We start from the raw sequence: 24593 nt of genomic DNA on the forward strand, positions 1-24593 counted from the left end.
TTCGTAGGCAGCAGCTTTCCCGCTTCTATCGTCTTTATTATTGCACAGGTATGAAGAAGAACACTCTTGACCTTTTACCTGCTCCCTACATGGCTTTGTTCTTTGGAAAGGTTGTGAGGAACAACTGTTACATATTTACTGACAATAGCTGAGCTCACAGACCTACATCTGGGTTGGTCAATGGGTTAAAGTGAAGCAGTAGCCAGGTCATATCCTAGCCAAGTGTGTTAGCTTAGGTCTGTCCTAGCCTAGGTATATATATTACTGTAGGCTAGGACCAGTGGTGGAAAAAAAGTACTCAAATGTTTTACTTAAGTAAAAGTATCAATGCTGCATTGTAGAAGTACTCTGTCTGGAATTCAAGATTTACTTGAGTAAAAGTACAAAAGTATTGGTATCAAAATGTACTTAAAGTACCAAAAGTAAAAGTACTAAAATGTTTGAAAATAGCAGATCTACAAGCTCACTGTGAGCTTGTAGATCGGCTTTTTTCAAATAGCCCAGGTTTAAAATGGGGCTAAAGTGGTTAATGTATGTTTTATAATGTAATCATTTATATCTGCAAAGTAAATATCCATACAGTTTTCAAATAACTGTATGGATATACAATATTTGCCTCTGAGATGTAGTGGAGTAGAAGAAAAAGTATAGACAATTGGAAATACTTGAGTAAAGTAAAAGTACCTCAAAATTGTACTTAAGTACAGTACAGTAAATGTACTTAGTTACTTTACACCACTGGTTAGGACTAACCTAAAGTAGGTTAGATTAGGTCCATTCTAGGTAGGTGAGGTATATCTTATCTATATGTGGCTTAGATTAGGTTGTGTCATAGCCAAATAAGTTAAATTAAGGCAATGGGTAGATCTAATGTCTAATAGCCTTTTTAATGTTTGCTTTCCTGTTGGCATTTAACCACAGATAAAGGACATGTAAACAGAAATGGATGTCACCAACAGGGACCATAATAGTAAGTAATATCAACTCTCACCCAGGTGTCCAAATGTTGTTTTTTGTTAACCCCAGATGTTGAAAATGTGTTATCATTGTACACATCCTGTCCAATGTCACGGTTTTCTAATATTTCAGCCACAAAGACAGACCTCAGCTTGCTTCTTGAGTGTCTAAAGTACCAGATGAAATGTCCAGATTCACAGAAACAAGCTCTGCTCACCATCAACTCAATCTGTCAGAACAGAGGTTAGTGGGGTGTAAAAATGTTGAAAACCTAAAAAAGAACGAAGGGCAGACTAAAATAGACTTGATATATGGACACACATGCAAGTGGATTGTTTTTGTCTCCCTGTTCGTGTAGTGTTCAAGTTCAACATTGCCAGAGTGCAATACTGATTACTGACAAATGTATTAAGTCTGTGGGCTTGATGTGTCATAACCATTTAAATTTGTCTCTTCAACAGATAACAGACTAGTACTATTCATCCTTCCGCTTGACTTTTCCAATCTTTTTCATAATTTCAGATGATAACGTGGACTTGTTCCGAGAGATGGGAGGTGTGGAGTTTGTGTATAACCTCTTCAAGTCCAGTGTTGTTCACTCAGATGTCAAGGAGGTTGCCCTATTCACGCTTGGAACGTTTGCAGACTCCAATGGTATGCGTGCATTCTTTGTGTGTCTGAGTGAATGTTTAGGCTGTACACTCGATTCCTGCAACAGCTGTGTGTGTGTTTCAGCTGCACATAAATCAATATTCCTGTTGTCAATTCACGTCATACTACTATGTGTTGCAGACTTTAGCGATGACAGTGAGTAAAATGTTGGGTTTGCATTGCATAGTTTGAGTTCAGTACTCCCACTTCTGTTTGTAAGCCAAGTTTACATACAAAAGGAGGCACTGTAATATATTTTATTTCTTGCATGCATATGTACTGTACATACTGTATACTTAAAACTAAATAAACCTACAGTATCATCTGTATTAGATGCAATCTGACTCATGTGGTTAACTATACATTTTCCAAAGATACTGTATATTGTTAAGGATTGGTTTACATCATTGTTGTTCCCTCCCATAAGTGCACTGCAAGCACTCACTGTGCAGAAGAGAAATGTTCTCAGACCTGGCCGACTGTTTGATGAGAGAAGACACCCCACTAACACAGAGGAGAGTGACTGTCTATCTGCTGTCTGTGCTGGTGGGAAACAACAGTAAGATAAAGGATGAACAAAGATGGTTTGAATTCTACTCCAACTTTTGTTGTGCTACAACAATTGATTCAAGATGTTATGAGTTTTTTTTTTTTTTTTTTTTTCTTTCCTTTTATTTTTTTAAGACTGTTAAAATACTTTGATTTATTTCTCTTTCTGTACTGTTGTAGAATTAGGACAGACTTTGGCTCAGATGACCAGCTGCCTAGACAATCTCCTGGACCTCTTCAGGTAAGACGTTGCTGTATATTTCTCGGTGTATTTGTTTATGGTTATTACAAGAGCTTGCCCAGCATGAGAAATATCCCAAAGCAAAGGCCCCTGCAAAGTTTTACTCCTGTTTTTCTTCAGAAATGAACTGACAAGCCTACTGTAGTTCAGGTTTCCATCTTCTCATTGAACCACACTTGGGGATGAATAGTAAATTGAATGCATGTATATAGTGCATGTTGGAACACCGTTACAAATTATGCATTACACATTCAGTAGTTAGGGGTTCCGTTTTTGTTCAAGGACACTCAAACCAGGAACCTTCCTGCTCCCAGATAGCTGTGTGAACTCCTTAGGCGCTGCCACATTAAAAAAGGTTAATTACATTTTCTCCTTGTAGGAGCAGTTTCCCCCTCACCACAGAGGCCACCCGGAAGCCCACCAACATCACTCAGACCTGCCAGCTGTGGACATCTGTCTGTAACGCGCTGTGTGGCTGTATCAACAACCCTCAGAATGGTAGAGCTGCCTGTGTATCTTAATAGTCCTGAACGTATATTGAGTTCTCCAATATATATCATATTCAACTGAGCCAACCTTAGCCAATCAGGATGGAATATCGAACAGATCCGCCTTGATCACATGCCAATAGAGATACTGTGTATTGATTTGTGTGATGTTTGGACGAAATCTGTAGGAGTAATATAAAAATAAAAACAATTCTGGGGAAGAGGTTCTGCTCTGGCATTCAGGGAGTGTGTGCACAGTTTCACGTCAATCGGGCCAACGTTGCTAGAGATGAGCTGTTCACAGAAGGACGGGGACACACACACACACACACACACGGACGGACGGACGGACGGACGGGGTGCAAAACATAGTCTCGGCCATGCCTTCGGCCTGGCGGAGACAATTAAAGCATTCAAAGCCATGCTCATCTGTTCACAAAACGTGCAAAAGAAATGTAGTGCAAATACCAGCCAACAAATATTTCAATACTATGTCTTAATCAGTGTCATGTCATATTTCATCTAACAATATGAAAAATATCATATAGAGCTATTGGATATGAAAAAATCTAATCTCTGTTCATTGCTTCCCCTTTAGCCTTTGTTATTAATGTCTGTTTACAGTAAATTAATCCATAATGTAACCTGGAGCATTGGACTAAAATGATATTCTCTCTCCACTGTGGTTTTGTTTCCCTGTCCTAGAGGAGGGTCAACGTATCTGTGTGTCAGCCTTCCCCCTTGTCAAAAGCTGGCTACAGCAGATTACACTGGCCCACACTGAGCTGTTTCAGTCTGTATGCTCCTTCATAGCCATGGCTGTCGCCAACAACTGTAAGTATGATAGAACAGACTGGGGTGCACCAATTGTAAACTGCTTCCGTTTGGCTGTAAAAACAGAAGCTTGAAACGCCTGGTGAAGTTATGAAGAGCGTAAAAGTTGGGTCGTTTTTGAAAATCTTTGCAGATTAAAAAAAGTGACAAAGTGTTCTTGTGAAGAACTTTTGTTGTTTTTGGTGTGAAGTATTTCTACAGGTCTCTATGTCCATTTGGCTTGCAGCCAGCCTGTATAGTGCTTCTTCACCACTGAACACTGCGTTGTGATTTGTGCAGCTCTGTTCGCAAACTGCACACACAGTAACTCACCATCAATGGCAAAATATTGAAGCCATGCCATTATTACATTCTGTTTTGTTTCTGTATATTTGTTATCCATCCATTTAGTTAACTTGCCAAAAGGAAACCTGCTAACAAAAAGGGTTTTCTTTCTTCTATGATTAGCCTATAATCAATCTGGGAATCCATTCTGTAAAAAAAGGAACCTTTGTTTACCTCCTTTTTTGTGTAGAAACAGGAACTCGGTTTGGCTCCTCCCTTTTCTTAGTCCACTTCCTCCCGGGTGCTTCTGTGTTTATTCCTAACAACAACACTACAAGTTCAGCGCAGTGGTGCCGACAGAGATTAGCCTATAATTGACCTGTGTTTGTCCTTTTGTCTTGCAGCTTATACTCAGGAGTGTTTCTCAGCTTCTGGAGGTTTGGAAACTTTGACCCTGTCACTAGTTCGCTTGACATCTGAGGCAGACAAAAGCCTGACGTCCTGTCGGCTCTCTGTCAGTCTGACAAAGACCCTGTCTGTCTGCATCACTGACAACCGTTAGTCTCTCCTACCAATGTGCACACACATATAATATACACTGTATAGTTTTCTCTAAAGGATCCAAATCACTGCCTACTCCATTGTGCTCTTTCTAGCTGCTCTGGTGTCTGGTTTGGCTCAGCACTGCGTGGTACCGCAGCTCCTCTCCCTGCTGTCCAGCCCCAACCTGGACCCTCGAGACAGGCTCTCTGTGATGCTTACCCTGGGCCACTTTACAGATGCCTCTGGTAGGAGTCACTTAACAGCAACGTGTTTGTGTCTGTGTGCACCTGCATTTGTTTGTAGTGTTGTCTTCTCATAATTATCTTTGGGCATTTGGCAGTGTCTCTTCCCTCGATAAACTTACTTTGGTACCAAGAAATCTCCCAGTTCACCACTGTTTCTGTCCTCTCTCTGCAGAGGAACACCAAGTTCATTTGGTGCAGTGTGGCGGTCTGTCCACCATCATCACACTTCTCACCGAGTCCCAGAGTGAGGAGCTGAGGAGAGCTGCTACATTCATACTGCAATCCTGCAAACAGGCCAGTGAGTTCAAGCCCATCCTCTCCGGTCCTGCTTGTCATAATTTGTAATTATACTTGAGAAAAAAATATTTTAATTTAATTATCTGCACGCAGGCATTTTGTTTATTAACCGATTAAGACCTGAGGCCAATTCTACAAATGCCTTCTAAAAGTAGTTCTCACACTTTCAAGATTTTTCAAAAATAGCAAGCAATGTACAAGCTCGCGGCACGAAGTGACACGCTGTGAGCTTGTACATCTGCTAATTTTGAATAGCCAACGCTAAAGTTAGTGGCAGCGGTGGCCTAGTGGTTAGAGGGGCGGCCTTGATACCGGAAGGTCCCTAGTTCGATTCCCCAATTCATCACATCAATCATGAATCACCGCTGAATAGCCCTTGAGCAAGGCTTCCATGCAGGGCCTGGCTGTAAATAAGTGTTAACTTAGTCCAACACCCTGGGTAAACAACAAACTTTGCTTTGCTTTGCTTACCCGTTTTCCCGGTTTTAACGGGTTAAAGAGTTTGATGAGTTGATATATAGAGCATAGCGTTTGTTTAGACAGGTTACGATAGTTAAGCAGCTCCTCTTTTCCATCTGTGATTTGATCTTTATTGTCTGATGCCATTGTTGGTGGCTGTCTGCTCTGTTCTGCAGCACCTCAGGTAGGTCTTTGCTGCTGCTGTCCCTGCCTAATGAATTCCATGTATACACATGGAAGGGCAGGGAGATCACAGAACGGAAAAGTCTGCACACTGGTAATGCTGAAAAAGCTCCGCTGTATTTAATTGCGTCGTCAACATTTCGATCAATCAGATCTTCATCAGGACATATACGATGAAGATCTTATTGATTGAAACGTTGACGATGCAATAAAATACAAAGGAGCTTTTTCAGTATTACCAGTGTGCACACTCTACTTCCTTTTGTGATACTGCTGCTTGTCTTACACCTGGGCCACGGATGTGCGTGCCGTGCGTGCACTACCTTCCTCATGAGATCACAGAACGGAGCCATGCCACCAAATATACATTTACTGCTCAGGATTGCAATTTAAGATGCACAAATTGCACATAAAATAAATTGTTCTTTGAGGAGATGTTTTGACCCATCTCACGCAATATTCAGTCTATACAATTAATATTGTCAGAAAGCATTATTTGTTGGCTTTGTAACAATGAGGCTTATTTTATTGTTCAGTTCCCAACCTGGGATGAAAAAGTGGAATAATTAGTTGTACTAATGATTTGCATGTCTTCCTGGATGAAGCGATGTCCCTGGGAGTGTCAGTGGGAGTGAAACAGGGGGATGTCAGAGCAACAGAGGCCCTTGCGAGCATGGAGGACTACTGGACGTCAGTAAAGGAGCTGCAGGACAGGATCAACCAGTTAGAGGACAGACAGGCAGAGGTGAGGCATGCGTTTGCATACACACACACACACACACATTCACAGTAGAGTTGTACTATATAACAGTAAAGCCTGTAATCTTTAAGTAGCAGGAAGGTTTGATTTAAATGTTGATCAACCTGGTGTGGTATCAGATTAAAGACACTATGGCTGCTCACAAGACTAGTCACAGCAGATCTGCTTCTGCCATTCAGGAGCATAGAGTGAAAAGGTGTCCAGGGCAGGCTGCTATAGATCAATAGAGATCAAAATCATTGAGATGAGAGACTAATACTTGAATACTTACTTTACTTGAATACTTGTGTCATCGGTCAATAGGAGACTCAGTAGGATGCCTACTAGGTAATCACAACAGGTGAATGTAGTGATGATGGCACTCAAAAAGGTTACATCATAGGTTCCCAAGCTATTTAGGAAGAACCACTAGTGGTCCTCCGGTGCATTGCAAGTGACACTGATGAGGAGATGGGACAACAGTAAATAACTCCAAGCAGTTGAAGGTCTGTACTTGTACAATAAGTGACACTATGTCTATTTATAGAAATCAATCATCATCTAGTCCATTTGGGATCATTGTATTAGGCAGTCTGTCCTGCATGTCCATCAATCAGTCAATAATTGTTATGAAGAGCAGGTCAATACTTTCACACAACATTGTTAAACCTTAATCCCAACCCGCATTTAGTGTGTGCAGATATGGGGAAAACATTGCAATATCAATGTTCTTTTTTTGTTGTTGCAGTAATTAGGAAAGTAAACTATATTTTGAACCATATTTTGAACCATGATGTTTAGTTTCCATCTCTTCTTCAGGAGGCTGAGGACAAGGAGGCCCCATCGGACCCTGCACCTCCAGCAGGAGAGCCGGTTGGCGTTGGTGTGGCGAGAGAGCACCTCCCTCCTCCACCACTACACCACATTTCCCCTCCAAACCCTTCCTCAGCACTGTTCAGGGAAGCAGCAGCAAACAGAGAGGACAGCGAGAGGGCGGTGGAGAGAGGAGGAGGAGGAGGAGAAGGAGGAGGAGGCGGAGGCGGAGGAAGAGAAGATGACGGGACTGGAGCCAAAAGAGGAGAGGAAGAGTGGAAGAACTACGTTGAGCAGACCACAGTTGCTGCTGGACTGATGAGCTGCGATGAAGGAAGAGAAGAGTTTCGGAGAGATGTAGAAAGAAAGCTTAATGGAGGAAGAGAGGGGTACGAGGACTGGAGGAGGGAGTCTACTCCCCTGCTGTCTGTCCAGAAGAGGAGAGGAGCAGAGAGGAATCAAACAGATGAGACTCAACACAGTGCTCCTCACCGCATGGTAGTGACTGCACACTGGAATGCTTACTAATGGCCTACACATCACATACACACATTTAATTTCATGACCACCTGCTATTCAAGTGTTAAGTACAACAGTCATATAATGTGTATCTGAGGGCTTCGGCAGAGTGATGTACAGAGAGAGTGGTGACAACGGAAGTCCAAAATGCTTGATCATCACGTGGACATTCACGTAGACCTCAGAAAGTTACATGTGACTTGATTCAGATGTGATGATAATATATAATATAAGTCTTTGAATGTCTTACCTTTTAAATGTGCATCACAACTTCCAGGAGGATCCACAATCCGGAAATTGCGTTTACAAAATTGGCCCATTGGAGTGAAAAGAGTTGTCGCCTCTCTCTCTTGTGGTTGACCACAAGAGTGGTTGACCACAAGAACTACTGGTTTTCCATCCTACCAGATAGTTCATAATATTCACCTGGTGTCTTGTCGTTCTAGCTCTCCAATCACATAGTGTGACCTACACCTTGAACTGTAGGCTGATAACGTTGCTCTTTCAGAGATGACTCGGAAGGTTCAGGTGGCCAGTGGCACAAGTGAAAGGTGTGGCTAGCAGTGTAGTTGTCACTTAACGTTAGAAACATGGGGACACCCAGCAGATATTAACAAGTGGGACTTGGGACTCACCGGAAGAGGCTTCATCCACTTGCTATTCAGGTTTGAATTAGAAAAGTGATCTGGCTACCAGGATTTGTTGGACATGAGGTGATTGCAATGAATGTAGTAGGATAGAAAATCAGCTGTATTAGTGGTCCGCGAGTATCAGATTTACTGTATTACACAGTATTTCTCTAACCCAGGTATCTGTTTGTCTCTCATTAGGGTCTTGTACGGAGGCAGATCTTCAAAGAGTGCAAACAAACACAGGACTCCTCCAACGCCAGCAGAGCAGTTAAGGACAGGAACCCCTTTATTCAAGTGTTCCATAATGATAGCAATAGCAGGGTACAAACGGCATACAGAGTTACAGGCACTTACTTACTTGCTTCCTCAGTCACGGGAGCCGAGGAAGAAAGTAACGGTGATCTCCAAACTCTCAGAAAAGCATTAAAGAAGAGTACTAAGAACAGAGAACTGAAGAAAGATAAGTCCCATTTGAACAGTCAAGGACCGAGAGCTGATGAAGCGCGATGCTGTCAGGCTGATTTTGGGGTCCAATGTCAAACCCATGATGGAGGGGATGTGCCATGTTCAAGTTCAACCTGCAAGGGGACTGGAAAGTTGGTCTCTTCCCATGTGGTTCCACTGGAGGGAGCCAGAGAGCTACAAACAGACCAGGCTATGTAACCACAAATACAGTATTGCATGAATGAATCGATCACAGATAAAACTGACTTAATATATTTATTTATTTTTACTTAACGTTAGAGGAGTTCAACTTATCCAAAGGTTCTGATGAGTGATTTGTTTTGTTTCCTTTTCCAGCCATGTGTTTAAGCCTCCAGCCCCGGTGAAGCACAGAGTGAGAAAAGAGACAAAGTGGGAGGATGATGAAGGTAGAAAATCATATACATATCTTTTACACCATGCATATTGTACGCAGTCTTTTGAGTCTGATAAGTGCGATGTTGCCAGTTGGCAAAAAGGGTTAATGTAAAAAGTATGCATTTTATTTTTCTTTCACTACATTGTTTTACTAATGATGTAATCTATAGTTTACAGATCATTCACTATGATTATACAGTGATGCTTGTGTAGTCAGGCTGCTGTTCTAAGCTGCACAATGGAATATTGGAGCATAAGGCCTCACCAGAAAAAGCATTACTGATTAATACACAAACACATCTTCTGTGTATACACAGCACACCACCTTATAATCAGGTTTCAGCATCAAACTGATAATGATCAATGACGAAACAGATAAAAAAAGCAGCCAGATATGTACCGTAGAACATACTTGAGCTGATATAAAGCAAATGCACCAAGGCTGGTGCAGATGCAATACAACACTGCTTGCGGGAAAATGAAGTAAATGTCATTTACAAGGCAGCGGTGAGTGTCAGTGTTGAACTTTATCAGAACAATATCCATTAGTGCACTTGTTGGTGAGACTTCTCTTGTACAGTAGGTCAGCTGCACATAACTGGTCCTTTTGTTCACCTCTCCATTATAAATTATATTTTATTATCGACTAATAAACATCAACACATTAGGTTTCCCTGCATTGTGGATGAACACACCAACATCGAAACGCAATTTGCAACAATGTCTGGTTTCCCAAATACAATCGGTGCAACTTCAGCACTCATATTGGAAGAAGGACACACCTCAGAATGAGTCATACATTACTCAATATAGCACATGACCTTGGACATCCTCTAAATCCATTTATTACATTGGCCGCAGATATACTGTAGGTCGCTGAACTGAATGGGCCCGTTTTGTCAAGTGTTTTGTCTCCTCTGCCATTCCGTCTCTAAACGAAGTATTCATTTGAATGTCATGTATTGCTGTAGCAGTTTGTGTTTGTATCTTGCATTGATGTGTATATATTTACTGTGTACTGTATATCAGGTATGTGTGGATGTATTGAATTTGTGTGAGGCACTGTACAGATTGTGGAAAGAAAAAGTCAGCTAGAAAGACAATTAAGAATACTTTGGCGGCTAGAATGACACCAGGTGAATGGTAATAAGATCCTGGTAGGTAGAAGACCAGCACTACCAGGGATCGCTTGTTACCAGGAATCACTGCCTGTAGTACATTTAACACTAGAAAATACGGGTAGTGAAAAGACAGTCTTTCTTTAAATGTTTGATTGTAAATACACTCTCTCTCACTCTCTCACTCACTCACTCACTCACACAAACACACACACACACACACACACACACACACACACTCTCTCACAGATGTCTTGTCTGAGCTGCTGGAGGAGGAGATCAATAAGATGTCAAAGACAAGAGTCTCACCACTTCTCAATAGGTGCTCAGGTAGGAGAGCTGCTGTACCAGATTCTTAGATAAATACTGCCCATCCTGCACCATGAAATGGTTTGTTAACACTTCAGTAGACCATGTGAATGTTGAGCTTTACAGTCCATCAACTTAAAACCCATTTCCCCAAAAAAGGACACAGAAACTTGATGTGTTGATTCTCTCTCTCTCTCTCTTTCTGTCACTGTCACTGTCACTGTCACTGTCACTATCACTATTACTGTCTCTGTCTCCCTTAATTCTTTTTGAATCTCCATTTCTTTCACTTTCCTTTCCTCCTCTCTCTGTCTGTCTCTGAATAATAAGTTAGCTACTGGCTGCTTAGTTGACTTTAGTATTTCACACTTCATTTGGCCCAGCTCGGTTTAAAATAGTGCTGGGAGTGGGCCATTGTGTGGAACAGGTTTACTGGAAAACGATCACCCTGTGTGCATTGATTGTTCTGTTCGCTTATTAATAAGTTAATAATTAATATTAATAATAACGCAATAATACTAGGCCAGTGCCCAACTGATATCCCACAGGGGCTTCTGCTATGATAAGATGTTCTGCTTGTTAACATCCAATTCTGTACCTGTACTGTATAAGCTGTCACATTGCAAGCACCACAATGGTAAAAAGAAAATCCAGTTAGATTTTTGCATATCTGACGTGCTGTTAAGCCAGACATTGAAACAATAGTAAAAGTAGGCGGTTACTGTATGTAAATGCTGCTGGTATGAACTATGGGGTCTGTTTGACCATCAACAGTGCATGTTTTATTGTCTGTTCACGTCCATAGATGCATGCTTGAGAACTGAGCTTCATCTGGTGGACATTGGCCATACTGCCATATTGTTTTCTATTGTATATATTTGTGTTGTACTCAGGGCGTCCTCGCAAAAGAGAGCTTGCTCTCAACGGTCTACCCTGAATAAATAAACGTCAATAAAAAAATCTTATCCATACAGCCTTTATAGAACTAGTTGACTAAACATAGACAACCCACCGAAAAATCGACAAAAATGCATCTGCCTACTCTCGACCAGGCTGCGTACTGCTGTCTGCGGAGGCGACCAGCAGGACGTTCTCAGCTCTCCTCTGCTCATCGCTCCACATCTGCGACATGCACGGGGCACTGCAGGAGGCCACAGACAGGTACCGGGCCCGCCACTCAGATGCAGAGACACGCAGGAGGAGAGAGAGACGGCAACAGACAGGCACAGAGTCCCAGAGGAACACGGTCCACTGGAGGGGTTAGGACACTTGAGCATGTCAACACACAAATAGTTGTAATCCCGCCCAAGCAACGTGATTGGCTAAAACGAGATGCTCCATCCCTGTTGAATATTTCCTGGTTAAGCCTGTGCTGATGAATGGAGCTGGTCACTGCACAACAAATAACCCTTTCTGTACTTCTCACTATAATGTAAAATATTTTGTTTTCTGTTCCATTCTGCCAGATGTCAGTCTGACTCCCATACATAAAGGAGAAAAGCAGCGACCAGTGAAACACCAATTGAAGAAATACAATGGTACTGATTCCACAATTATATTGGCAAATGTGACAGATTTCTTACATGCTATATCTGATCAGGGTTTCTTTGTTTCATTTTCAAGAATTATTCCTGTAAAATGAACAGTAAGCAGTTCCTTATGTGCCCTGAGTAGACGCATCAACCCGTATTTCTATGTTGTTGTTTTTTCAACCAGAATAAATCACTGACCTCCTTGTAGCTTGTGCTCAGTACAGATGCACAAACACTACCGACCTCATAGAAGAAGATACACAGGATGCAAATGGCAGATTTAATGGCAGTAAAAACCTTGTGTTTTACAGCCTCAAATCCCAAACAAAAAAAAGCCAACAAATGGCAATCAAATTGTGTATCAATCTAGCTCTATCAATGCAGATAGCAGTCTGTCAATCTGAAAATGAAATGCGTCCATGAGACTGTTTTTTTTGCTTTTCAGATTTCTCTCTAACCCCTGTACACGGCAGAAGTCCAGTAAGAGGATTCACCGCTCATGACAGGGAAGGTCTGCATGTCCAAGAATTCATATAGCAACTTAAACGTAATTTATTAGTGACTAAAATCATACATCAACATTATGAATACGAATAGACTTAATCTGTCTTCTTCTCTGTGACTGTCATTCTAACTATCTCTTTCTCTCTTAGGCCTAACTCCTAGGAAACAGCATTGCTCTTCAGAAGATGGTACAGTATGATCTACCTCACCTACCTCTGAATCTAATGGTTCAGAAATGTAAATATATTTGTCGTGTGTGTGTGTGTGTGTGCATGCATGCATGCGTGTGTCGTCGTGTGTGATTGAGAGCCTGCGGTGGGAGCCGTCCTCTCCAGTGAGCTCTTGGCAGCAGAGAGCCCAAAGAACAGAAGGAATGTTGAACCTCAGCCAGTGTTCTCACAGCGCAGGCCATAGCTGGTTCTGAACACCACAGCTGTACTAAGCTGTTTCACACTCTGCAGAACACTGTGTGTGTGTGTGTGTGTGTGTGTGTGTGTGTGTGTGTGTGTGTGTGTGTGTGTGTGTGTGTGTGTGTGTGAGATATCTATTGCTTTTGTGCTTTGCCAGGGCTGTGAGAGGAAGTGGAACAGCATTTTTAGCCTGTTCTTTAGCCCAGATTCTACATTCAATGTTTTTAATAGGGACATGCTCCCCCCCAATGCAATCACCACTGCTTGAGTCACAGCAGTAAACATTTCCAAGTGCTCCTTTCCACCTCATTCTGTCTCCTCCTGGTTTTGTACTTATCTGTTAATTTATCTCCCCTTAAAGCTCGAGGCATTCCATGATTGTAGTTCAACAGCATAGTCTCTGCTGTGTTTTGCATGCTGACTAGGAGAAAGGCTCCTCTCTCACTGTGCCCTTTGTACTTTAACACAGATTTATGTACCCCGTCACCGCCACCCCCACCCCAAGATTGTCTGTCACCCCTTTGATACCTCCCTACCTCCTCCGCATTTCTTTGTTGTACTCCTCTTCTCCACTATCAAGAACATGCCCTCTCATTCAGTGTGTCCTATAATAATAATAATATCTCAAATGTATATAGCGCTTTTCTAAGTACTCAAAGACCTTGACCATTATCTTATCTTCTCTTGGCCCTTCTCTTTCAGTTTCCATTTATTTCACTTTCCCTGCCTCTCTTTCTCTCTCTCTCTCTCTCTCTCTCTCTCTCTCTCTATCACGCAGTAGTAGATTGTTCTCTGCCTCTATTGCCTCTATCGTGTTAGGCGTGACGGGTGACGTAATGTCAGTCTGATGAAGAAGGGGACAAGCCATGAACAGAGAGGGGCAGAAAAGAGAAATTGTCCTTCTATTCAGTGTAGTCTGAGGCCTGGTGATGTCCTGTTGTGTAACAGAATGAGCTGTCCAGCATCTGCACTTGGCCTGTTCTCACTCAGCCTTTGTTAAACACACACACGCATGCGCACGCACACACACATACACACACAAATGCTCTCTTGTCTTTCAATCTATAGAGAGAACCATTCGTGAAGATGGAGAGGGCAATCAGTTGAAGATGCAACTCAACAGCGAACTGAGTTCCATTGTAAGTTGGGGTGAAAACAAAAACAGCTTGTCAAAACGTTGGTAGTTACAGTAAAACAATCTAAATGGAGTTACATTGAGTGTTTCTGTATTCTTCCCTATTTGATTCTTGCTGCCAGTACCAGCACCGCATAAAGACACTTGGTGTAGGTTTGTTTACCTGTTCTCCTCGTGAAAACAAATCCACAATTGATTGTGAACTGTTCTTGTGTATGTAGATATGTGACTGTATAAATATTTCCATTTTGGGTGGGGATGGGGTCACAAAACTCATATACCGTAACTTCCAAACGGATTCACGTAACACAATGTAACTTTGCATGTCTCTTAAGAGGAAACTCCAACATTACTGGCCCGTGAATCTAGTTGCTGAAAAGAAATCATGCTACCGCCCCAGTCAAAATGGGGGTGCTGTAGAGCTCATTTATGGCCACTGAACATAATGCTGAACTATCCACCATATGAACATGGCTTAGTGCTGGCGGAGGTATGCACTCTACTGAGTGTATTCGTCCTAGTTGTGTATTGACTTGTGTTTTGTTTACTTTGTAGCGATGCCACTTGCTATCTTTATTCTGCTCTTTTACTCTTGTACTGACTGAATTTCTCTGCGTTAGCAATTCTACATCCATTCAATTATCATAGGGCTTTCAACAGGTGAACATGTCCTGCTCTGCTTATTGATACAAACTAAATGTTTAAATGAGGGGTGGTGTGTATAGTGGAGAGATCATGCAAAGTAGGTGTTTGAGTAGTTTGGGAATGTGAAATTGGTGGAATGACTATGCTATTTTAAAAATGTCTGTGTTGTTGAATGCCTGAACCATGAGTGTGGCTTGTAAAAAACTAGTGAAATAACAAACTGCACCGAGCCTGTGTTAATATGCACCCATGTACATACAGTATGTACCAACGTATGTGACGCCACAGCCCACCACACCTACCCTCCTTTCTGGCCACCTCTAAGCTTCGCTCGTACTCTCGATTCACACAGTAACACAATGTTTTTTGTGTCATCTCTATCCCTGTTTCTCTCGTTCCACCTCATTCCCCAGTCCCCACAACGGCAGCGGAGGAGAAGGCGGGACTTCGACCGCGAGGAGGTTGACTACCTGGTGAAAGGGGTGAAAAGGTTTGGCCCCCGCTGGAACTCTATCCTGTGGTCATACCCGTTCAAGAATGGACGCACCAATGTCGACCTGGCCAAGAAATACATGCGGCTAATGGTAAACAGAAACAAAGATAAGATATCATATGGAATTCTATCAATTCTTCTAAGTGTGCGTTGATACCAATGAGATTGACTATTGTTGTTTACCGTTTGGTTTTACAGAAAGCTGAAGCCCTTGATGTTGGCCCTTGTATCTAACCATGGCCCTGAGACCATTAATCGTGGTTCTACGCAAATAAACAACAGTGATTTATCTAAAAGACCTTCACTCTCAAGCCACAGTTTGAAACTCTGTCGATTGCAACACCATATTTTGTGAAATGAGATGCACTAATATATTTGACTAAATTTGCAACAGAAATGCTCTGTTGCACTTTGTTCCTCTGCCCTAAAGTTATCCTTTAGGGCATAGGTATTTAGGTTCAGTCTTGAAAAGGCAGCTTTCTGTACAAGATGTTCTCTGTATGAAGCTGAACTTGTGTTCTCCGCTTACTAATATATAGCAACAATTTATGCAGCAATTGTATATGGTACCTTACACTGCCCCTATATAGCAACAATGTATGCAGCAATTGTATATGGTACCTTACACTGCCCAATGTATATTTTGTTTATCATTTCCAGTAAACATTTGAGTTTCTGTATAACTTTCTGCTTTGAGTGTCATTGTTTCCATGTATTTGGTTATTCATTCATAAACCAGATATCACATATCTTACCTCCTAAACCGAACAAGAGCACAGAAACAAAAGCTCTTTCTGCTTATGTTTTGTTCAGTCGGTCCAGTCATTTGGTCCAGTCCATGGGGAAACAGGAAATCAACAAAGGAGGGAGGGAGATGAATCAAAACGGCAGCAGTTTTGTTTATTGAGGCGAAAGCCTCTGGTATGACAGGAATCATAAATTGTGACAAACGAACCACTTATCACATGTCCTCCGGATCCCAAATCAGCTCACTCTTAAATCCATGGCATGCTAAAGGCCAGCCTGACTGAGATCACCGTCTACAAGCGCCTATCCCACTCCACAGGGACTCATCTCTGTGCAGCCAAAACCATAGGACTTCCTCATGTTGCCCTGCCCTGAGGCTCAGGCTGTTACAGCTAGGAGGGGCTGTAGAAGGCATAATCCTGAGAGTTAAACAGGAATGTGGCTAAATGTAGGGAGTCAAATGCTCTTCCTTTGGTTGCAGACAGTTTGAATCAGTAAACTTACACAATGTTCCACGCTGACCAAAAACCTTTGCACTATACCAGAATCTGCTTTCCCTATATAACCCTGCATGTGTGTTGTGTTAGTGTATATTTCTGCAGAGCATTAACTCATGACTGTAGGAGCACCCAAAAGGAATGTGTGGTACAGAACAATAATCAATTAAAAACATTAAGCTCATTGGGGTGTAAAACTTTCTTGATCAATCTCATGGCTAGTGGGTGAACTGTTACTGTACTGGAAGGAAATAGCTCAGAAGAATGGCATGTACATTTTTCAAGTAGTATTGCTTACTATTGGTAAGCTAAAATAAATACCACACACAAACACACCGTTAATTAATATCCATCTTTGCATTTATCTATTTTAAGCCAGGCTGAATAGTTCAGTGTGGGTAGTTAAGTTATAGGAGAGTAATGTGGTGTGAGCAGGGAAGAGTGTGGTGGGAGAGGTATGTGAGGAGCAGATTTCACATGCACTGCGGCAGTCACATTGGAGACTTTTGACCTAGACCCCCCGAAATCCCCCTTTCCTCTGGAAAGAATGCTACTTCGCCTCCCCCCCTCTTTCTCTCTCTCCTCTCTCCCACATTCATCTGCCAGTTCACTGTGAGAAGCCTCTGTCTCTTTTTGCATGTTATGTACCATGTTAGCAGGAACTTGAATTCTCATGTGCACAGACACACATGTCTGTGTTTAGAACATGTGTGTAGAACATGTGTGTTTGTGTGTGTGTGTGTGTGTGTGTGGTGTTGAGGGCCGGGCTGATAAACTGAGTCTTATGTAACATGAAAAAAGAGGAAACTCCCTTTAGCAGGGGAACAGAAGATCCATATGTGCACACGCACACTCATGATTCCTCTGCTTATTTTACTTGAGCTAAAATCCCACACGCTTCTCACTAATGAGTTGAACAGACATCTTAATCTGTGTACACTTCTTGGTGGTCTACCTAATGATGTTTCTTCAGAACATGACTGTAATATCAGGACTTGTGTACTACCATCAAGACACTTCTCCATTCCCTGTGCACAATTCATATCAATACTAGCATATCAAAATTAAGCCTAACTTAATATATATTTCATCGTAATAGTCCCACACAACTTTAAGAAAGTTAGAAATAAGGCAAGGTCTTGACAAATGCAGACTTCAATACTTATTATTACTATTGCAGACTTCAATACTTTTTACTACTACTACTAATAGTATACTGCTAATCATTGACGTTATTTGTAAGACTACAATTGTTTGATCCAGAAACTTTGAGGGTCTGACTGGGAGCACTGGGTGAAAGTTGCATCTCTCTCTAAAGACCCCCCCCCCATGCAAACCTAACAGGTTTTTCTAATCTCACCGAGTTACTGGTTAACCAAGTTGTACTCTCTCTCTCACAGTGCATGTCTGTACAATTTATTACATGTCAAACTTGGTCTTATTTATAGCATTATTGGAGTCACAAGGACAAACTGAAAATATGCTGTGGTAAAGTTTTTAAAAAGTATTCAGAGTCCAAACACATGTTGAGGTGGAATAATCTTTAACTTTATTTTCACAACCAAGCCATCGCCTGAAATATACATTCCCCCACTGTTTCTCACCATTGAGAAAAAACAATAAGGTCACTTACTCTGTTTCACAGAGTTAGAAAGAGGAATATGAGTCCAAGCGTTGAGTATCACAGCATACAGACCGATTCTATCATCTCTCCAGCTAGCGAGCTGCTGGACAATGTGGTACAGATATTTTTGCTGGACTCTTGGCTTCCACTACTTTGATCAGATTTGATTGGTCTGCTACTCTGCCTTGCCTGCCCCCTCTGTGCCTGTTCACCAAAATTCCCTCGGCATTGACCCAGAAGTAGTGTTACATACCTACATCACCATCTCCTTAGAAAGCAGTTATTTCCCTTTTGCCTTACTAAACATGAAAATCCAATTATGTATTTTCTGTTTCACCCCTCATTTCCCTTAACCCAATGATGCACTTTGGTTGGTTCAAATCCCTTCCTTCAGCTAGAGGGTGTGTCCCTTACGCCCCGCCCACACTTTTGATGAGGCAACAAAGTGCTCCAGGCAGGGTCTCCTCTAAATACACAATGCGGGCATCTCTCCTACAATAACTCAATCTATGTTTACTTAATGTTTCATCAGTTACAAGGTTAGATATCAAATTTTACAAATGTGCATGACATGCATAAAGGTAAGAGAAAACACATGAAAATGGCACTGAGATATTAAACCAAAACAGAACACATCATACCCTAGGCTGGTCCAAGTCATTTTGTAGCAGAAATAAATGCTGTTGATTATCAGGATCAGAATGATATATTCCCTTGTTTAAGACCACAATAGTGTAGTGACAGATCTAGCTCATTTGAGTGTAAGCCCATGACCTGAACATGAATCTTAATGCTCAACCTTAAGCTTCTATATTGTGTAAGATGTCTTTTCTATGAAATAATTTCTAGTCAAACCTGTCAAAAAAGGACATTAAGTTGTAACAGAGATGTTCATTCAGTTAAACAGAAGAAAAAGATGGGCCCAGAGCTGAGATAAGAATCATGAAGGAGATAAAGCATTTTACAGCATGTTTCAGTGTCACCATATGGGAACATTGAAAATTTCAACATCATATCCCTTTATTAGACCACTTCAGGTAAGAAAAAAAAATGGTTCCATGGTATTTTCAGAATTCACACAGTAAAGGGTTAAGAAGCTTTCTCAGATCGTCATTGTCCATTAATCTCTGCTTTTAATTTGCTTCCTTTGCCAGTGGCTCACATCAGCTCATTGGAGAGGCTAATGTCGGCAATGGGAATGTCGTCAGGGATCTGGACATCGTTGGGAATGAGGTCATTCATGAAGCCATTTCCTGTCAGGTCTAAGTGCTTTAAGGGTCCGTCGTTCACCTCCTGGTTGACATCACACAGAATCTGCTCCACCACATTGCCCATGCCCTCACTCACTAGCTCGGCTGGCTCCTCCATACATTCCTCTGGCTCTTCTGGGCTGGCAGCGGAATTCACGGCGGCTTCGATGCTGTCTTCACAGCCCTCATCCCCAAGGACATCTGCGGGCTCGAGTGGACTGGCTGCTTCAGCGCTGTGGTCTGGGAAGAGAGGCGTGTCGAAAGACATGGTAGCGAAATCAGGGACACCCAGGTCTACCAGAGGGGCTGAGAAAGGGACGGACTCTTGGGTGAAGAGGTCTACAGCAGGTTCCGGTTCTGCCTCCACAACAGGCTCTGGAGCCACTGGGATTACCTCTGGTTCTGCCTCCACAACAGGCTCTGGGGCTGGTGGTTCACAGACTGTGACTAGGAGCTCTGGCTCTGGTTCAGCCAGTGTTGGGGCTGCCACCTCAACTGGTTCCGGTACGACATCTTCCACTGGGAGTGGGGCAGCGGGGACCTCTGGTACGACTTCTTCCACCGGGACCGGGGCAGCAGGGGCCTCTGGTTCAGGCTCTGCCTTGGTCTCCGGTACCGACTCGACAACTGGCTCCTCTACTACCGCAGCTGGTTTCTCTGCCACCACAGCTTCTGGGGGGATCACTGAAGCCTCTACCTGCTGTGTAGGAGCTGGCGCCTCTGCAACCTTTGGTTGGGTGGCAACAGTTTCAGCCTTGTTGGGTGAGACCGATTTGCGGAAGCTGTTTCCCATGGCTGAGCCTAGGAGTTAAATTTGCCAAGACAAACACACACACACACACACACACACACAGAGAGAGAGAGAGACAGAAATCAGCACATGGGTCAGGGTGATGCAATTCCATATCGCAACAGTAAACAGAGGGATTCACAAATTGCTCTAACTGGTTTCTGAAGTGGACAAGTGGTAGTTATGAATTTAAATAGGATTACATGCGACTTCGTTGAGGAAAGGATATGATTCATACCCTGCCCTGCTGCTCTACTTGCGCAAAAATGCCTTGCAAAACTTTACCAGACTTAACGCAACGTGTCGAATACCGTCTTGAACAAAACTATTTGTTTTTACTAGGTCCGATTGAGCACTCGCACACGTCATTTAGACTGTAAATAAAAACATTCATCGGAAGGAAATCTGTGCACTTTAGTGTGTGCATTGCACATGGACGCCAAGGAGATGCAAGGTTGCATGTATTGGAACATGATGTACTCTTCCCTTCACCAACTGCTATCACGTGTGTGCTTATGGTATAGAGGGAGAAGACGGCCACTGTTAAAGCACGGATCCATCAAAATCCTCATTGGTTTCCGTGAAAACACACGATTATTAAAACATAAGGCCTAATTTGTCACCACTTCCCCTTTTTAATGCCTGTTATTTCAGAATAAATCACAACTAATAGGCACTATCAATGTATATGTTTTAACCCTTGACGAAATTAATGTCGGACAAGCCTGGACCATGTGTTGAATAAATGTTTACAAATCGATTGTTGATGAAAGTAAAAGCTGCCGATCAAATCAAATGAGCCGATTGTTTTTCTCCAGTTGCCACACCTTCTAATCTAGCTGCTGTCCATTAGACCACGGATCACATTCCCAACCAAACTCACTTTTTTTCACACCTTGCAAATGGTATAAACACCAAGAAAGAGCACCCACGGTTTAGCTATTAAGCGGTTAAGCGTTGTTAATCAGTAATCAGTGAAAGAACGGTCGGTTAAGATATAAAGATTAAAACACTAAAGAACAAAGGGAGCTCTCTTGCTTGCAGAGACGACCCCGCCTCCCTATCGTGCTGAACAAGCTGTATCGTGCTGAACAAACTGTAAAAGCAGTGGAAAAAAAACACACGAATAAAAACAACAAATAACAATTTGAAGCGTGCATTGAACAAATGTAAAACATGTAAACCCACCTTATGTGCGTTTTCGGCGAATTAAAAAAAAGAATTAAACCACACGTTTTTTCGGGGAAAGAGAGCTAAGAAGAAGACGTGCACAGGAGACACGGTGCTCTCATGACTTGCTGAGGGACGCTCAGAGTGAGCTGGCTGTGAGCGCGTGCACCGTAAATACAACTTGCGAATGGGGGAACGCGCGCCGCGCGCGCTCACCAGCGTTGCCAGGCTTCGTGAAAAAGAATAAGCAACCAGGTCTAGGAAAACAAGTTCTAAAGAAGCGAGCCCCTTTGCCCTTTAAACATATATGAATATGGCTATTTTCAAACAAATCTAGGAAACATTTGGCATTTTAACAACGCAAATCTTGTATGAGGGTCCTTGGCATGAAATGTTTTTTAGATTGGGGTCCGCAGACAAATATGTATTAATTTGGGGTTCCTTGACTTGAAAATGTTTGAGAACCATTGGTTTAAACAACATTAGGAAACAAGCCCAAAGCAAAAATTACACTTAAGAAACAAGCCCCAAAAAATACAACCCGCAACTACCAATTTTTACAAGCAACTTTACAGAAAAAAGAAGCCCAAAGTCACTTATAATAAACCGACATGGCAACGCTGGCGCTCACCTCCACTGCTCGTGCATTCTTTATTTTTTACGAGAGAAGCCGCGTTGCCATGTCCGCTTATTACAAGCGACTTTGGGCTTGTTTTTCCTGTAAACCTGCTTGTAAATATTGATGGTTACTGTTCTTGGGCTTGTTTCCAAACGTTGTTTGAACCAGTGTTTCTCAAACATTTTCAAGGGAAGGACAACGAATTATACTTTAGTACCCTGACCTATTTGTCTGCGGACCCCTATCTGGAAACATTTTATGGCAGGGACCCCCATAAGATTTGTGTTGTTAAAATGTTTCAAAAATCTTCCTAATTAAAAAAAAGAATACTTCCAAGATTTGTTTTGAAAATGGCCGATCTACAAGCTCACAACGCGTCGCATCACGAGGCATTGTGTACATCGGCTATTTTCAAATAGCCAACGTATTATGTTTAAAGGGCTCGCTTCTTTTGGGCTTGTTTTCAAAGATCCCGGTTGCTTGTTTCTCTCTCAAAACCTGGCATCACTAGAGAGAAAACGGGAGTCGTCGACTACAGCAACAACAACAACAACAACACACACACTTCGACGTAAACACACTGCTGGTGGATCCATTACATTTGCAGTATCAATACTGCAATGTACAAATACTCTGTTACAAGTAAAAGTCCGGATTTCAAAATGTACTTGAATAAAAGCATTGGTATCAAAATGTACTTAAAGTACCTAAAGTAGAAAGCACTTATTATGTTTTGTAATAATAATCAAAATCTACAAAGTAACTAAAGTTTTCAAATAATTGTAGTGGATCGAGTAAAAGTATATTTGCCGAAAATTGGAAATACTCCAGTAAAGTAAATGCAACTCAAAATTGTACTTAAGTACAGTGCTTGAGTACATGTACTTAGTTACTTTAGACCCCTTCGGCATGATCCCCTCCAGTAGCGTTTTAATTGAATTAACGTTTAACGGTTGAGTTGTTTCAACGGCGAAACAAAAGAACCCTTGATTGCCGAATACATCATCGTATGGTGGTGTCGCGCGCGAAGCATAACAAAACATGCTGTTGTTAATTGTCCAATTAACGACGTGTGGTCAAATGCCTGCAGTTATGATGGGTGTTTAATTGCTACTTGGAACAAGCACAAAAGTTTGACATATTATATGCCTACTACAGCTGAATTTGGAATTTTAAACAGCTTAAAGGGATATTTCACTTTCAAACATGTTTGGGGTAATTTTAACGTCAACTTGGGCTTTTGTGAACGCCAACACCCCAGACAGTTTGTAAGTTGCTTGATTCAGTATATAGATATTTGATATTAGTTTGATCAGACACGCACCCCTCCTATACAAACCCATTGTAACTTAAAACTCCATTTTAACCATGATGTATTCATTGAAAACACCCATCCTTGGTTCTGGTGACTGATATTGTCCTTATGCGTGAGGGGCCGTGCTTTTTCAATTACTTTTTTCATTTATTTTCATTTATTTTCATTTATTTTCATTTATTATTATTTTATTAAACTTTTCCAAAAACAGTATAAAAAACAGGCCCCCCTCACGCATTAGAAGGACAATATCAGTCACCAGAACCAAGGACGGGTGTTTTCAATTAATCTAACATGATCAAATTAATGTCAAATATCTAAATACAGAATCAAGCAACTTAAAAACTGTCTAGGGTGCTCACAAAAGCCTGAGTACCCCTTAAAATGACAGCGAAAAAAGTGAAATATCCCTTTAAGCGAAACTGAAAGTTAAAGCCCCAACGAAACTGATAGTAGCCCATGCTGGTTTATTTTGATAAGTTATATATCATATGATCATGAGTCAGCACCTATCATGCTCAGCTGACTTTAAGTTGAACATTTGCTTCTTGGAGTGCTACTTAAAGTTATTGAACAACTTTACAGTCATCTATCTTATTCGAGGCTGTTTCTTCACAGGACTTGGAACTTGGAATTCTACTAGAAGGTAATGAATTAGAAAATGTAGGCAAATTATTTTTTAAAATATTTTTTTGCGTTTTATTGTTTTTATTTTTGTATTACTATAAATGTGTCTGATTATGTGTAGGATTTTTTACATTGACTGTGACTGTGTATGTAGGTCTGAGTCAGTTGTACTCCTGAGTCAGGAGTACAACTGACTCAGACAGGAGTCCCGACTCAGACAGGAGTCCTGACTAAATGTTCCTTTGAAAAATCTCAAAATAAATTAAATACCCAATCATTGTTACAAAATTAATTGCTTTTCACACCATGTTATTAAAACGCAAGTTTAGATATATCACTGGTAAACAATTATTTTCAATGATTTGCTAATCTGTCAGTTTGAGTAGGCAAACTGAAACTACCCTGGTTTTCCTATATAGGCCAGAGGTCAGAAGACTTCAACCATGGTAATCCCCTCTGTGACGATGATGAGGCCTGCAGAAAAACAGTGGTGGGTTACACTGTTGCTCCTCATCACCATCCTCCTCCAGATG

The 24593-nt window shown here is 41.7% G+C and overlaps 2 protein-coding genes across 2 annotated transcripts; one reads left to right on the forward strand and one right to left on the reverse strand.

Annotated features, from left to right (window-relative positions):
• Positions 1-942: 942 nt before the first annotated feature.
• Positions 943-16543, forward strand: terb1 (telomere repeat binding bouquet formation protein 1; the record flags this gene model as incomplete). Its single annotated transcript, XM_080438027.1, has 17 exons — positions 943-970; positions 1090-1200; positions 1480-1611; positions 2036-2167; positions 2338-2398; positions 2778-2896; positions 3592-3720; positions 4389-4541; positions 4641-4772; positions 4945-5070; positions 6317-6456; positions 7270-7761; positions 8613-9073; positions 9216-9286; positions 11755-11948; positions 15342-15512; positions 16439-16543. 17 exons carry the CDS (start codon positions 943-945, stop codon positions 16541-16543), a joined length of 2757 nt encoding a protein of 918 aa, XP_080294153.1.
• A 1648-nt stretch (positions 16544-18191) lies between these two features.
• LOC308092617 (uncharacterized protein) lies at positions 18192-21657 on the reverse strand. The gene is made up of 2 exons (XM_080438627.1): positions 21518-21657; positions 18192-20340 (listed from the first exon to the last, which is right to left on the reverse strand). Exon 2 carries the CDS (start codon positions 20330-20332, stop codon positions 19448-19450), a length of 885 nt encoding a protein of 294 aa, XP_080294753.1. The 5' UTR covers positions 20333-20340; positions 21518-21657; the 3' UTR covers positions 18192-19447.
• Between the last annotated feature and the right edge of the window lie 2936 nt (positions 21658-24593).

This window comes from Gymnoscopelus braueri, assembly GCF_963280865.1.
Source record: "Gymnoscopelus braueri genome assembly, chromosome: 9".
NCBI classification, from domain to species: Eukaryota; Metazoa; Chordata; class Actinopteri; order Myctophiformes; family Myctophidae; genus Gymnoscopelus; species Gymnoscopelus braueri.